Here is a 17,891-nt window from a genome sequence, read left to right on the forward strand (position 1 = left end):
ATGATAAATATATTATTATTATTATTATTATTGACACATATATTTATAATATAATTTAAATATTATCATGAATACAGGACAGTTGAATTTAAAAAAAAAAAAATAATAAACTTACCAAATAAAAACAAGGAATAAGGTTTGTAAAAAAAAAATGGTCTTGATAAAAATTTATTTTTCAACATTTATTTTTCCTTTTGATACAATGGGTTTTGCATATAGAAATTACGCAAGTTCTTTTGAAACGATGATAAAATGTATATATAAGACTGAAAGTTTTTTTTTTTTTTTTTTTTAAACAAAGGGCCGAAGAATATTTTTTATTTTATGACAACAGCAAATGCTCAAGAACACCTACAAAAATTTCAGGATATTTTTTTTTGTAAACTTGAAATATTTTATTTGACATAACAGCTTGTAAATTTTTTTTCATAAATTCTAAACATTTTTTATTCAATTTTTTGAGATTATATTTATCAGAACTAATAAGTATACTTGCAACATTATCGAGATTTATCGTTTCACAAATTGATTCTTCACAAATTTTTTTAAGACAAGCCACCTGATATTTGTCAGCAGCAACAAGTAGTTTCATTGGCATTTTGGCAACATTTGATGTTTCTCCAGTATAAATATAATGTAAAAATTCTTCAAAAACATCTTCATCAATATCTTCAATGACAACTTCATTGGTTTCATTTTTTTTGAATTCTTCATGTTCGAACATTGCAGCAAAAACAGGACTGCGTGCTCCAAGAATGCATTTGATTGCACGAAATGATTTTTTACCTACATGAATAGTAACATCTGCTGATTTTTCACTTAACAAAAGTTGTTTCCAGTCGAAACTCAGTTGTTGAGTTGCAATATTTGTTGAAATTACATCAGAATAATTTGTTTGTTTTTTTGACATTTTTATTTTTAAAAAAAATTGAAGTTCATCATTTTGTAAATATCCATTCAATGGTTCTAACAAGACTGATCTATTATTTATATATTTTTTATATGAAATTTTTCCTAGAAATTTACCGAATTTGCATTCTTTAGTTTCTACTTTTCTATTATTCATTAATATTTCACACTTTGCTTGTAATTGTAGAAGACTATTGAATGGATTGAATGATTCAAGTTCTAGCTCCACCGACACATATCTGTCAACTGATTTAGAATCGTCAGATTTAGCACTACAACAGTGAGTATCAGTTTTACAATCGTCAGACTCAGGCTTACAACTGCAGTGAGAATCAAATTCAGATTCGTTATCTGAATCGGTTGCTTTATTTGGATTTATTTCCAAAATCCATTCATCGTCAAAATCAGAATAATTAGATGAAAAACTTGGTGATATAATTTTTCCACTGGTCCACGGACTGAAGTTTTTAATTGTCCATTCATATGTAAATTCACAAGTTTCTATACCAGTAACATAATCACGGTTTGACATTAAAAGTTTAACGGAATCCTGAGTAGGTCTACTTATCACTGACATGATTATGTAAATTATTTATAAACGGTTTTGAAGCTAATAAATTTTTTGTTAGCAAAATGGTAGCAATAGGTTAACTATGCAGACTGATGCAGATTGCAACTCAATGCAAACGCCAAACTGATGGGCAATGAAAACGTGGAAACTACATGGCCGATGAGAGCACATTCGATAGTCCGATAGACTGCGATAGACTCTTTACATGGAGGTCTTCAAGGAGGGAATGGAGCAAGTCAGTACGTTTTTTTGCCGGTAATGACGCTTTTGCTACAACAGTTCCATGGTCACATGTTATTTTTGTTTATATTTTTTCATGATATATGATAATCAGTGGTAATAATGTGACAAGTCAAAAAATAATTATTTAATAATTAATGTGACGATTTAAACTATGATCATAATATAATAAATTAATTAAACTATTAATAATTACAGTTATAACTATATATTTAACATTATTTTATTATCACCACTGTTTTTTTTTTTTTGCAGGAAAAATTGTACAAAAATGTATTGTTTTTAACTGTCAAATATTAGAGGGAAATAAAAATGATATTTATATTTTTTCTATTATGAAGTCTAGTCTACATGTATGAAACATCACCAATAAATAATACTGTGATTGAAAATACTGATTATTTAAAAAACAATGGTTTGTAATAATAATAAAAAATCTCAACAATAAAAAAAATAAACATACAAGTTTTATAATAAATAAAACAAAAATTATCATTGTTTCCGGCTCGAGTATGTAGTGGAAAAAGTGGTGATGGTATGATAAGTTTTCTTCAACTTTTTATAAATGTCAAAGCTGGACCAGATGGTGATTATGTTATTTTTGAGGTATAAATAAGTTACAATTTAAAAGTTATAATTTACAAGTTAAAAAATATGTATAAAAAAACATTTTCATATTTAAAGGTATTAAAAAATATTACTGATCTCAGTAATGAATTTAATAAAAGCTGAAGATTGTATAGCTGGACAGAACAAAGATTGTTTTGGTAAAAATGAAAATGATGCTGTTATTAAAGTACTAGTGAGTACAATTGTAAGAGACATTGATGGTAATGTCTTGGCTGATTTGGATGAAGAACAAATCAGTAAGTTGAAATATTATTGCCTTAATGGAAACTAAGTTTTTTTTTATAAATTAATTAATTTTATTGTCAATAAATTGGTCTACCAAATGCTGGAAAAGTACACTACTAAGATCAATCACACGAGAAAGACTAAAAATTGCTTGTTATCCATTTACAACTCTTAAACCTTATTTAAAAATGGTTTTGTATGATGATAATGAACAAATTGCTGGTAAATAAAATATATATTATTTAAATATTTTAATAATTCATTTTCATATGTACTTGATGGTATTTTTATAGTTGCTGATCTTCCTGGTCTTATTGAGGATTCACACAAAAATCGTGGTCTTGAAATAACATTTTTTAAACCTGCTGAAAGATATGCTTATTTATTTTAGATGCAAGTGTAGATGAACCATAGGAACAATTGAGTTTATTAAAAAATGAAATTCAACAGCTTAGCCTAGCATTAAATGAAAGACCATCATTAATTATTGCAAATAAAATGGACCTTCCTGGAGCAGAAGTTATTTTCAATTACAAGAATAATTTATTGTTGCAGGAAAACTTATAAAATTTAAAGGAAAAAGTTGGCATTCTAATATATCAGCAAAAATGGATAATAATAGTAAAAAGTTATTGCAAGAAATTCGAGTCAGTTATGATATTGAATTGAAAGAAAAATGATAAAATAGCAAATTTACCAAATAATGATTTAAAAATTTATATTATTTATCATTTTGAAAATATTGAAATTTATACAAAAGTATAATTGAGACATAGTTTCATTTGCATGAAATTAAAATTTTCAATAATTGAATGAATTTCTGATTGATTAACAAGAGTCACAAACCATCTTGAAAGATTGTATATTTTTTTTCTGTCAAATGAATCAAGTGATAGTTTGTAAATTGTTATCATTGTTGTAAAAATAGCTACATCAGCAAATGTCATTTTCTCACCAACGAAATAAGTTTGATTTAAATATTGTTTAGCAATTTGATCGTATCAAGCGAATTCTTGTTAGCCAACTCATTTCACTTTGTTGTTTTTTTATTGGTTTTATTAAAGCTAGCACAAATTAATGGCAATAATTAATTATCAGCAAAATCCATCCACTGAATAATTTGACTTGAATAAAAATTAACAGAATATTTCAATTTATTGGCAGCTAAATAAAATTTTATTGCATTTGCAATAAATAATTCAACGTTATTTCCAGACAATTTAATTGTACCATCTGTTATATTTTTTACAAGTATTTTTTTACCACCAAATTTAGCAGTAATTTGTGGACGATATTTTTTCAATACTCAATTCTGTATGAATTATTGTAAGTAGCAAAATAATGTAATGATTCATTCAAACTAAATAAAAGAAAAAAAAAATTAAGGAGGTTATATTTAAAAAAAAAAAGAGTAATTTCTACATAACCTCCTTAAGTGTAAACACCGGTAGTTTTAATTTTTTTATGACCATATACTTTGATTTGTAACATTGTCATGTATTCATGAGAGTGCCAAAAAAAAAAAAAAATATAAACAAAAATAACATGTGACCATGGAACTGTTGTAGCAAAATCACACCATCGGCAAAAAAAGGTACTGACTTGCTCCATTCGATGAGCTTCTATTACTAGTCTTTTTGGCTTCACCAACAGCCTATGCCTCAACATAGGAGCATAGAGGTGGTATTCACCTCCATGCATAGGAGATTACCCTCCTTGTAGACCGCCATGACTCTTTTCTACAAATTATTGGATTAATCTAAAAATATATGCAAACAATCGATATATTGTATACTTTGAGTCTTTGATAATTATCAATAATTATGATAGTAATATATAACATTATAATTGTAACTATTTTTTATTATAAAATAATTTTTCTTCATGTAAAAAGAAAACAAACATCTTTTTTTTTTTTTTATTGTTTTAGGTTTGTAAATCTTGGTTTTTATTTTGTTCGATTTCTCGACATTTCGTACAATCATTCATACCAATTTCAAAACAATTTACATCTTGCGTTTTGACGCAAAGCAATCAACTTCTTGACGAATAAAACTTTATGATGAGCAGTTAACTGAAAAAATTATATAGTAAAAATTTGAGCTCCTGGGAGACCATGTGGGTTTTATCTGCTTTAAAAATTTTGAACGTTTTATACATAGATAATTTTAAAAAACTCAAAAACTCATACTCACTATATGCTTATCCCTGTGAAAGCGTAAAAAAATAGGATAATTTTATATAATATGCCAGAGAAATTCGACTAGGTATTACATTATATTACGGAGGTGGGATAGGCGCGAAGCGCCCCACCATAGTATATTGCTTTCTGTACACTTTTTAAGAATCCCGCTCATAGTTTCTATAATAATTAAGATAGACTGTTCATATTAGGCTTAAATGAAAGATTTTGGTAAAAGCCACAGCCTCTGATAAAAATAAAATTATTGAGATGAATAATGACACTATAAATGACAAAAGAAAATTTGAAAAAAATATTCAAAGGGAAATGTTAAGAAAACTAAGCCAAAATCATGGATGCGAAAATTTGACAGAAGAAAGTACGAAACGAAATCAATATTATTTAAGGTCATTTTTTTTTTATTTGTTATATTCGTTGATTTATTTAACAAAAACCAATATCTGTGTTTTTTATACCTTACACAACTTTTTAAAAAATCAACTAAGATGTTTTTTCTTAGTTTTAATAGATTTTTCATGCAAAAATCGACAACCAAGGCTATACTCGGAATTTTTTGAACAATTAGTTTACTTATAAATTATAATCAGCAATCGTTTATAAAAAAAAACCGAGTAAGTGCTTTATACAATGAAATAAACCACAAAAGAGTAATTTCTTGACCATTTTTATTTATGTAACTTGTAGAAAATGTTTCAATGAATTTTTTGACGGTAGTACGAGCTCTTTTCATTAATTAGTTAATTAATTAATATAAAGATTTAAACAATTGCGATAGTGGTTATTTGATAAGTTTTTTAATAGTTGTCGAAATTGAGCGGCAGGTAGCGTCACAGAATTTTAGTGATTTTCCTTTAATCTCTAGTGTTCCCCATACAAAGGCATATCAGCGTAAAAACTGAATGACAGATGGCGGCACTTTTATTGACAGTAAAAGCATTATCTTTTTTATCATAAATAATTATAAGGTTAAGAATTTAATTGTTTAATTTTAGACATATGTATATGATAATTAACTTCCGGCTCCCACCGGAGTTTTAGAAATTTTCGATTTCCAATTGATAAAAGACAAAAGGTCGTCCGTTAATAATTTTTTTTTTTTGTGCAATCTGTGAGTTGGCAACTCTAAGGTGCGCAAAAACAAGTATTATAAAACCAGGCAAAGAACTCGGCGACGGTTTCAAGAGAAAACACAGCAACTGTCGCCTGGTTTTTTGGCCGGTTCCATCACATGGCTTACCCGACCAAAAGAGCGGAGCGACAGTTTTCATGTAAACCATGAACAGAGATACAGGGATGGGCATTCTGTGAAATTTTGAGTTGTTTACAATTATCCATGGATGAAACGTTTCAAACGTTTAAAACAGGATAAAACGGATAAAACCCACGTGATCTCTTAGTAGCTGAAATTTTTACCGTATAATTTTTTTTAGCTACATCTTTTCCTTAGCTACTGCTTGTCCTTGGGATTTTTATTAATTCAATAAATAAATTACATGTAATTTATTTGAAAAAAAACAAAATGTTCAAGGAAAAGCAGTAGCTGAGGAAAATATTTAGGTAAGAAATTAATGTTGCCGAAAAAATTATATGGTAAGCAACATCAATTCCTAAGCTACATCTTTTTCTTAGCTCCATTTTTTCCTTAGCTACTGCTTGTCCTAAATATTTCACATCCATTCCTGAGCTTTTTTTCGGGATTGTAATTCATTTTGGTTACTTTTGATGATAGTTTCAAGTATTACCGCTAGAGGAAGATGTTTTATACAAATGGATAAAATTAAAAATGTTTGAAACTATGTTTTATACATGCCCATCCTTGCAGAGATATAATTTAGCTTGATGAAGTTATTATAACAACCAGAAAAGAACTTGGTAACAGTTTCGAGAGAAAAAACAGCATTACGTACTTTTTAAGACTGTTTTGCAGAGCTGTTGCCGGGTTCTTTTCTTGGTTTCATCATAATAATACTTGTTCATGGTTTACATGAAAACTGTCGCTCTAATCTTTCGTCGTCGCGCCATCTCTAGTGATGACGCTGAGGGGCACATAAGATGCTGCAGTTGCATCGGCAGTCCAATTCACCGGGCAAATTTTTTACAATTTAGGGCTTTTTTTTGCCGCTGATGGCGCTTGTAAAAATTTTTTTTATATAGATTTTACATACAAAAGCTTCACAAGCGCCGTGAGTGGTAAAAAAAAGCCCTAAATTGTAATGCCCTGTGAATTGGACTGCGGCTGCGTTAATTCGTGCTAGTCGCTCAACCGTGCATGTGCTATTCAAAAAAGTTCGAACAAGTTAGTGATCCTACTCAAGTCAAACATCATTTTAACTACGCACACAAAAAAAAGGTATGGTCCGAACAATTTATTAATTATTTTCCATTAAGATATTCATATATATTTGAGGTTTTTGAAAATTTAATGAGCTTAACTATCAATTGAATGAAATAATATATTATCGATTGAATAACCCAGTGATTTTTTTTATATTCATAGATCTGAACACTAAATATAGAATCTATTGCAATGGATACTCAATGGATTGCAACACTCACGTTGATCTCAAAGGAAGAGGTAAGACCGAGTAAATAATATTTATAATGTTTGTTCATTGTAAACTTCAAATTGCCGTAATTTCGGTTAATAATTAAATCAAATAAATAATTAATGTTTTTTTTATAGATCGAGTCACCAACAAAAATTGAGAAAGCTGATCTTCCATATGTCAGATCAACCAATCAGAATAGTTGTGATATTCCACGTGTCAGATGGACCAGAGAAAACTATAAAGTTACAAGTGAGCATCGAAATAAAGAAAAAGCTAAGAAAATATTGAGTGAAATTGAAGAAAAATTTCTAGAACAGCGTGAAAGGCGCATGAAGCGCATGGAACCACTATTCGCTACTCAACCAAGGCTCAAAAAAAGTAAGTAATAATAATTAATACAAATTAAGGTGTTACCCGAAAAGTTTGTGAATCCCGAAAAACGATCAATCTGTAGAGGAGAAAAAAGACCAATTCTTCAGTTGAATAACAATTCTCAGACCTAAAATATTTTGTTTTTACAATAGGAAAAACATCATGTAAATAGTACATTATATGACTGGTATGTGAAGTAGGCGATTCTTGCACGATTTTGAAGGTGTTAATACGAGTCAACAGGAATTGGAAACTAGCCAAAGGCGAGCTTGTGACGAGTATGACACTTTCAAAGTCAAGGAAGATCACCTTTTTCACATACGAGTTATATAAAATATTTTTTGACACGAGGTTTGTGATATGGGCGTCATTATTCGCCAATACAGTGCGTAAAGAAATATGCATGATTTTTCAACAAGAATGAGTATTTTTTTAAACACTATAATTGATGGGTTTTACGGATTTAAAATAACGATAAAAAAAATAGTGATGGGTTCTTGAACCTCGGATAATACCTTAATAATACAATTTTTAATTCGAAAAAAAAAAAAAAAAAAATTAATAATAAATTTTATTTTTTCAGTATGCAAAGATTGGGACAATAATTTTGTCGATTCTGGCTTTACGACATATATTTTTCCTGGACCAATCGTACCTAGAACAATGGCAAAGAAAGAAGACGATTTTAAGTATCTAATTAATCTATGTGGATGTATTTTCTCGAGTCTTGGTCTATATTATTATCCTGATTCGCGAATGATGCAAATGGTGAGAAATCATTGCCCAAATTTAACGAGTTTAACCGTAAGATTTAAAGGCACAGCGAGCGATGACGATTTAGCTGATGTTTTTTCTAACATGAGTCGTCTTGAAAAGTTGATAATTCTTTGGCAGGATATATTCGACACTGTACCAATGACTTTGACCAAGTCATTAGAACAAGTTCGTGAAACCTTAAAAACTTTTTTCATTGTGTGCGAAGGTGAAAGAGTTCATCCTTATGACAAACCAATTACATTCGAAGCTTGTGTAAGTATATAAATTTTACAACTATTACAATTAAAAACAAAAAAAAATATGACCTATTTTTTTTTTTTTTTATATTTGTTTTCAATAATTAATAATAAATTATTCATTTTTCAGACATTACCTCCAAAAGCTGAAGATTTAATGACTGTCATTAGTACCATGAAAAACCTTGAGTTTGCAACAATTAAATTGGATTATGGTTTTACCGATGAATTTTTTATAAAACTTACCAATAATTGTAAAAATTTGGTATATTTAAATGTACGTAGTTCAAAAATAACGAATAAAGGTTTAGTTGCAGTTAATAACTTGCCAAAACTAAAATATTTCTTTCTCGGTTTAAATAAGACAAATATAATAAATGAAGTCATTACTGATCGGTCAATTCAATGTTTGTCTAACAAAACACTAGAAATTTTGGACATATCACATTGCTGTAGAGTCACTAATAGCTCAGTCATTGAAATTATTAAAAATTTACCAAAATTACGATTTCTCCATATTGAAAATACAAAAGCAACTACTGAAGTTGTGGATGAAATTGCTCAACTTACAAAATACCGTAGACAAAATTTAATAGTTTTTGTGTCTTTTAGAATTCATGACTATTGGTCCTACTTCGAAGTTAACCGAGCAGTAAAGTTCTTCTATTCAGCGAAAGATTACGATACTCTAAAATAAATATTGTTTTCACCTATGTTTTTTTATGAAACATATACATATATATTGTGATAATATTAATATTTTTAGTTTAATATTAGTTTTGAAAAATTATAAATACTATACTTTAAAACTCAAAATGTAATGCGAGAATGCATATGACACGTGGAGAAATTGATATACTTGAAAGATAATTTGTAGATAATTACAAGTTTTTATATTTTAAAATTTGTATTTATAATTATTGTTATAAATTGTAAATATTATCATGAATACTCGACAGTTAAATTTTATAACAAAAAAACTAAAAACGAATAATCAGGTTTTTAAAAAAGTAAGTCTATTAATTGGTTTTAAAAATTTGTAAATAATTAACGCATTGTTTTTTGAAATCTTTCAAATATACAGTTTAATTAATTCAATTACTAATTTAATTTTAATATTGTATTATTTATTTGAAAATATTATTCAAAAAGTTTGATTGTAATAGTTTAATAAAATGAATAAATAATGTTGTGATTTCCATGAATTTTCTTCACGAATTTATTTTCACCTACTTGTCATTTATTGCTTTATGATAATAAAAAATATTCTATTGATAAAAATTTATCTTTCAATAGTTTGTTATTGTTTTTACAACAGCAGCTTAGAAAAAAATTAAGTAATTATTATCGTAAAATGTTGATAAAATTTAAAAAACACTAATTTAGATTTTCTAAATGAAAATTAATTTTATTCGTTGATATATTATTTGCATATACTTTTCGTTTCTCATTCAAAACTGAAGGTAATTCCACAGATTTATCAATAAGTCCAACAATTATGAATTTTTTTTGTTCTTTTTAATCACCATTATGGTCACTTAGTAAATTATCCATTCGTATCAATAAGAAATATTCCATAATAAAATCAACAGCAACACAAGTGCGTTCCGGATCAATTAAATTTGCATTGATACAACATACAATACTTAGACCAGATGTATAGATACAAGTGTACATTTGGTCTAAGCTTTTAATATAATTCCGCTCGACTACTTGCCGCCGATCAAAAATTTACTATTTATTTTCTGTTTTTTATAATTTTTATTCGTAAAATCAAGGGAGTAATTAGGGGTATCAAGTTTTACTTTGGACATGTTGTATTTTTCATATGCGTTATTTGTAAGTATACTTTTTGTTTTATTTTTTTCTTATAATTATAATATTTATCGAGAAATATTTATTGAGAATTTAATAATTTTTTTAGGTGTATTTTCAGCACCCGTATCATAGTTGAAGGAGGAATATATCAAAATGGCACGGAGGTTTCAGAACGTCTCAACGGAACAAATGGTATTTTTGTGTTTCGTATTACATCACCATTACTACCACAAGAAGTATTAAATCGTTTGCAGTTTTCTATCAATGGGATTATTACTGCCTTTAAAATCATAACAAAAATGCATTAATTTAATTTCAATAATAATTATCTCAAATAAACGAACTAAATTATTAACATAAATAAAGATAAACATTTTTTTCAAAAATGAGTTTTTAATTTTAGATAAATACTTTTGTTTTTATAATAAAAATTAATATCATGTGATTATTAACATTTTCTATCATGAAATATTGTATCTCTAATATGGAAATAAACATATTTCTATTTCTTCAAATGAAAATAATCATGTTTTCAAAGTCGTGGTTTTTTTTTTTGTGCGATTCCTCGACATTTCGTACAAACACCCTTACTAACTTCAAAACATAAAAAATTTATAAAACAATAGCTTTTGATCACGTCTGGTTAATTATATTTTACTTTTTTCCATTAAAAATTATTATTTCTTCAAGGTTAATTATACCTTTGTGTTTGGTTGTTGCGAAGAAAAAAAAACACATATAGATGCAGTGATCATGTCAATGTAAACACGTGTAAAATAAGTAAAAACTTGTGTTTCCTAGTGTTATTGGTGGAAAATTATGTGCCTAGCTTGGCACATTTTTATACTCAGTCATTGAACAAGACTTGTTAATTTATTTTGAATACCAAACCTGTAATCGATTGTTATTTCCAAGCCTCACACAATTTTGAAAATTCCAAATTCATTTTCAAGTTTGTTTTTACAGTTTATTGCACAATACTTGTTATTAAGTTTTGTATAAATTATAAAACAATCGTTAATTTGGAATTTCATATGATTTAAATTCCAAAATTGTGTCAATGCTTGTATTTAAGAATATTCTTTAGACTTTTCTTATTCAGGCTCGTACCAAGCCTGTAAAAATAGTTAATGATAAGCTTTACACAAGGTTAAATTTAAGCTCGTATAAAGTTGTATTTACAGTCATTGCACAAGAATTCTATCAGGCTTATGAAATTCTAATGTCAATCAGTAATTCAAGCCTTACACAAGGTTAAAATTTCAAAATTGGTATCAACCTGTATTTACAGTCATTGCACAAGACTTGGTATTTTTCCAGGCTTGTAACAAGCCTGTAATAATCGTTAATTCCAAGTGAACACAAGGTTAAAAATTCAAGCTCATGTAAACCTGTATTTACAGTCATTGCGCAAGACACATTAGTTCATGCTTGTACCAAGCCTGTGTCAAAAATTAATTCAAATTTAACATATAGATTAAAATTTTCAGATTGTCAAGCTTGTTTTTCCAGATTGTATTTATACAAAAACCTTGTTAATCCATGCTAAACACAAAACAAAAAAAAATGATTTTAAGGTTTTTGAAATAATATAGAGAATTGTTTTAATTTGTTGCCCATTGTTTCAACAAAATTAAGTAAGTCTTGACAAATGCATATATTTAACTAAAAAAATTCTAGTAATTTTTTTATATAAAATTTTTCCATTTTATGGCTTACAAATGTAATTAACTGAATGTTGCTGACCATTGTGAAGAATACGTACGAAAACTTGGATATTTTTTCTCAATTGAATTTATTTATATAAAAATTTTGAAATTTAAATTTCATCAAACTCTAAATTTTATTTAATTATTTCGTTTATATTTATTAAAGAATAAAAAATAACATTCTCAAAATCTATCGTTTTGCATAGTAATAGATACAACCATATATTTATTTAGACAATTTGATATTTTTCAGCAAAGCTTGCAGTTCCAACTTTTAGGCACAATTGGGCACCAGTATTATAATGTAAAAATTCTTCAAAAATATCTTCAATCATCTTCAACAACTTCATTTTTTTAATTTCTTCACAAACTAGACACAAACATTGAGCCTTGTGCACAAACGTGTCAGGCCTTTGATTGCAAATGATTTTACCTGCTTGAATGGTAACATCAGCTGATTTTTCACTGCGTAAAACACGTGTAAAATAAGAAAAAAAGTTGCATGGAATATATGAATTTTCATGTGTTTCAGTGTTTGAAATTGTTATTGTACAACGAACTTTATGTGAATTTTTACATACATCGAACAACGGTGTGCCTAAGATTTATTTTATATTTTCTCAACATCAATTGAAATTTATAGGCAATATCATAATTTTTTTAAATTGAAAAAACAATTTCAAATTTTCTTTGTTTTTTTTTTGTTTTGTCATACATGTTTATTGTAACATCAATAATTATTAAGTTAATTTATTTAATTATAAAACTTTCATCAAAAATTTGATTGTCATATGATTTAATAAAAAGAATAAATAATGTTGTGATTTCAATGAACTTTCTTTACGATTTTTCTTTTATCTAGTTGTCATTTATTGCCTTATAATGATAAAAAATATAGTCTATTGATAAAAATTTATCTTAACTAAAGATAAACATTTTTTTCAAAAATAAGTTTTTAATTTAAGATAAATACTTTCGTTTTGATAATAAAAATTCATATCATGTGATTAATGAAATTTTTTATCATGAAATACGGTATCTATAAAATGGAAATACACATACGTCAATTACTTATATGTATTTCAAAAATTTGGTGCTAACTTTTTAAACACCATTAAAATTAATAATACTTTTATTTTTCTAGTGAACTGTCTGCATTGATATTGAAGTTATACATGTGTTGCATAAAAAAAAACATGATCTTTGTAAAAAACATAAATTTATCATGAAAGTGTTGCTTCATGTCTATAAATATATGCTACGTGTATATTTATATTAATGCAGAAAATATTGCATCACAAAAATTAACTCAAATTTAACATATAATTTAAGAATTTTCAGATGATGCGATCAAAAGTTTTTCTCCTTTGATTGTATTTATACAAAAAACAAAGTAATAATGAATATAATAAAACAAACAAAAAAAGGGATAATAAGGTTTTTGAAATAATAAGAGAAATGAAAATTTATTTTATATTTGTTTTTATTATAATATAGTGGTTTTGAACAAAATTAAGTAAGTCATTTTCAAATGTTGATATAAAATACATAAATCTTTTTTTATTTTCAACAAACTGTTTTTCATTTTATGGCTTACAAAACTGTAATTAACTGAATGTTGCTGACAACAACAACTCCTGAAGAATACGTACGAAAACTTCAGGATATTTTTTTTGGTAAATTTGAAACGTTTTATTCATCAAAATAGCTTGTAAATTTTCTTTCATAAACTCTAAACATTTTTTATTTAATTTTTCAAGATTATATTTATCATAAAGAATAATCATACTTGCAACATTCTCAAAATCTATCGTTTTGCATAGTACTTCTACACAAATATTTTTAAGACAATTAACCTGATATTTTTCAGCAACAGCAAGCAGTTCCATTGCCATTTTGTCACTATTTGGTGATTCACCAGTATAAATATAATGTAAAAATTCTTCAAAAATATCTTCTTCAATATCTTCAATGACAACTTCATTTTTTTTATTTTCTTTTAATTGTTCATGATCAAACATTGCAGCAAAAACAGGACTGCGTGCTCCAAGAATGCCTTTGATTGCACGAAATGATTTTTGACCTGCTTGAATGGTAACATCAGCTGATTTTTCACTTAACAAAAGTTTTTTCCAGTCGACACTCAGTTGTTGAGTTGCAATATTTTTTGGAATTACCATAATTTTATTTGTTTGTTTTTTTGACATTGTTATTGTACAACGAACTTTATGTGAACCTTTTAGTGCATACATCGAACAACGGTGTGCCCCTAAGAAGATTGATTGGGAAATATCCCATGACATTTTTTCTGGAAATATACTGAAATTCTTTTCTTGAGTCATTTCATTTTTATCATCAACTAATATTTTACATTTTGTTTGTAATTGTGAAGTATTATTGAATGATTGAAGCTGTAGATCAACAAATATATATGTAGTACCACGTTCATCAAAATCTGAGTATATTTTCAAAATCCATTTATCGTCAAAATCGATATGATGAGATGAAAAAATTGGTGACATTCTTCCTCTAGCCGACGAACTTACGTTTTTAATTGTCCATTCATATGTAAATTCACAATTTTCCATAGAAGTAACATAATCTTGTTTTGACACAAGTTTAAAGGAATTCTGGGTTGACCCCGCAAGTACTGACATGATTGTGATAATTAATATTTGTTTTATAGACTAATAAATTTCCTTCTGGCACAATCGTATTTGCGTATTTTCACAACTTAACCAAACTTAACTCTAGATACTGTAGGCAGAATAATAGAGTGAAACTGGCAGAAAAAGATCATGAGAAACCTTAAGCACGTGTGCAAATATTGCAGCACACAAAGGCAAATGTCTGTGTGACAAACTTCATTCCCACTCGAAAGCACATTTCTTTTGGGTTTTTTTTTTTCACTTCAATGCGCATGATCATACACATGTGCATATTATGCAAACAGTGGTGTCGAACGAATAATTCTTAAAAAATAAGAATTAAAACTCAGCTGATCCAGCCCCTCATGTACTACGCTGTTGCAAACTGACTTTCTGCTGACTGCGCAATCAACTACAAATATACAAAAATAAATAGGGAAAAAATAAACACCCAATAGCATCGATATATATCGCCTACTGTTATCGATATTTTTTGACCCGATATATCGATGTATCCGATATTTTCATGGATATCGCGGTTAAAATAGCCATACAGCTTCAGACTAATAATTTTGATATTGTTGATTCTTGATAAAATGGAATTTATAATTGATTTGAGTGTCATTTGTTTTGTTAACTACTACTAAAAGAATACAATTGATTTAAATAAGATAAAAAAAAAAACCATTTTATGAATCGTAAACATCTACAGTATATATATTTAATCCTTTTTTTTTTTTTGTGAAAGTATTTAACATACAACAACCTTGTCAATACAATTCTAATAATTTTTTTTTTTAGATTTATTGGAGACGTTATTAATATGGATGATAATTCCAGGTAATTTATTTGTTATTCGAAAAAAAAATTTATTTAATCTGTAATTTGTAGATGCGATATTATTTAATATTATTTGTTATTTTTGTAGTGATATAATATTAATCTCAGATAACAGTCAAGATATTGATAGATTTCAGTGTTGTTAACAAACCTAATTGAAATAAATTGATTTTCTTAATCATTAACTCTTACATCTGATGATTGCATTTAAACTTAAATTTGCTTTAACTTTTTTATCTTAATTGTTTTTTAATTTTTTAAAAAAAATGATAATATATTTATATCATAATATGTATATAATAAAATATTCTAATAATAAAATATAATATGTAATTTAATTTGTAATTTTAAAATGTTTAAATTTTATGCAATAAAAAAAACATAAATAACTATAATTAAATAAAAATAAAAAACAATAAATGTAAGAATAAATGAACCTTCAGGAATAATAATAACAATAAATAAAATTGCCAATGATATTTAATATTGACTATTTTGAGAAGCCGATATATCGATACGCCGATATTCAAAACAAGGTAGCGATATTTTGAATATCATTATTTTTTAAATATCACACATCCTAACAAATATACAAAAAATAAATAAATAAACACAAATTAGAAAGTTTTACAACTATTATTTGTTTTAACAATTTAGATGTAATCAAGTATCAATGACCAACATTCTGGAACAATTTATCTAGGACAATAATTGATAGGCAGTTTAGAGAATATTTAAATACAATATTTTATTAATTAACACAATTATCAATTGAATAAAATATACGCATTTTAAGAAGGTGCAAGTTGGAGCAGTGCTAGTATAACTATTGATGTATATGAAACAGCATATGCACCATACCTTGATTTTGAAATCAGCAAATGCTAAAAAACGTTTCAACAAGTACAACATTCCACAAAAAGCTACGTATAAGTACATCAATATAATTTATAATTTTAGAATAGTAAATAAATAGTTCATGTAATAATAATAAAATATTGTTATTTATTAATTTTTTTTTTTCAATCCAGATGAAAGCAATGGGTCATTGAGAAATAACGTATTATATTGATATGGAGATTGTACAAGTTGCTTTTGAAAGAAACTATAAAATCTTTGTGAAAAAAAAGAGAAATAATTTGTTATACATAAATATTTATATGATAATTATAATACAAAATTATTTTATCATGACAGTTGAATTTTATAACATAATAATGAATTCAAAATAAATATTTATTTTTCAACAAGAAAATTAACAACTAAAAAACGGGTATAGTTAACGGGTATATTTAAAAGGGTAAAAAATATAGTATAGTTTCATATTCCGGAGTAATTTCTCCGAGTAATACTGCAAAAATTAGAACCAGGGTTAACAACATTTTTCTCTTTCATATAGATTTTGTACATACTATGGGTTGGCAACTCTGAAGTGTGCAAAAACAGGTAAATATCTCTATATAGTATTTTTTAGAGTGGGGATGCCATGTGGGGCATGCGAGACTGCAGCTGCAACCATGGTTATCTCTGTTCGTAACAAGTTTACACTCGTCCCAACAAGTTAAATAGCTGAGTAAAGTTGAACATCATTTTATCCACGTGCAAAAAAAAGGTACAGTGTTAACAAATTATCAATTATTTTTTATTAAAATTCTGTTATTAATTGACTGAAATAATTATAATAATTAATAACATCTATTAATAATTAAACCATTCATTGATTATTATTTTTTTTTGTAGAATAACCTGAATCATGGAGACTGTTGAAATTGATGCTGAATGGGTTGAAACGTTCAAGACGATTTCAAAAGAAGAGGTAAATACTGAGTTATAATGTTGATGATATTTTTTCATTATGATTTTTTAGTTAGCCCTAATTTTCGGTTATTAATTATATTAAATAATTATTTAATGTTATATTTCACAGATCAACTCACCAACCAGAATAAATAGATATGATATACCTTATGAACGTATAGGTTGTGATGCTGATGAGTTTGAAAAAATGTTAACCGAAGGATATAAAAAACTTGGACAACAGGCTAATAAGCGCATGATGCGCATGAAGCCACTATTTGCAAGTCAACCAAGACTTGAAATAAGTAAGTAATTCAAATCAATACAAATTAACAGTAATTTTAAATATAAAGAAAGAAAAGAAACC

The 17,891-nt window shown here is 26.9% G+C and overlaps 1 protein-coding gene across 1 annotated transcript; it reads right to left on the reverse strand.

Annotated features, from left to right (window-relative positions):
- Positions 1-322: 322 nt before the first annotated feature.
- Positions 323-1,486, reverse strand: LOC122853928 (speckle-type POZ protein-like). The gene is made up of 3 exons (XM_044154336.1): positions 1,027-1,486; positions 493-786; positions 323-351 (listed from the first exon to the last, which is right to left on the reverse strand). The coding sequence occupies exons 1-3, from the start codon at positions 1,484-1,486 to the stop codon at positions 323-325; spliced, it is 783 nt and encodes a 260-aa protein (XP_044010271.1).
- Between the last annotated feature and the right edge of the window lie 16,405 nt (positions 1,487-17,891).

Source organism: Aphidius gifuensis, linkage group LG4 (genome assembly GCF_014905175.1).
Source record: "Aphidius gifuensis isolate YNYX2018 linkage group LG4, ASM1490517v1, whole genome shotgun sequence".
Lineage (NCBI taxonomy): Eukaryota > Metazoa > Arthropoda > Insecta > Hymenoptera > Braconidae > Aphidius > Aphidius gifuensis.

What these genes read in the sequence shown, in the direction of transcription:
- LOC122853928 (XM_044154336.1), bottom strand. Translation starts at nt 1,486, where the DNA reads ATGTCAGTGATAAGTAGACCTACTCAGGATTCCGTTAAACTTTTAATG. An exon ending in AACTAAAGAATGCAAATTCG is followed by an intron (nt 787 to 1,026) that starts GTAAATTTCTAG and finishes CTATTCATGTAG; the next exon opens with GTAAAAAATCATTTCGTGCA. An exon ending in AAATCTCGATAATGTTGCAA is followed by an intron (nt 352 to 492) that starts GTATACTTATTA and finishes AAATTTTTGTAG; the next exon opens with GTGTTCTTGAGCATTTGCTG.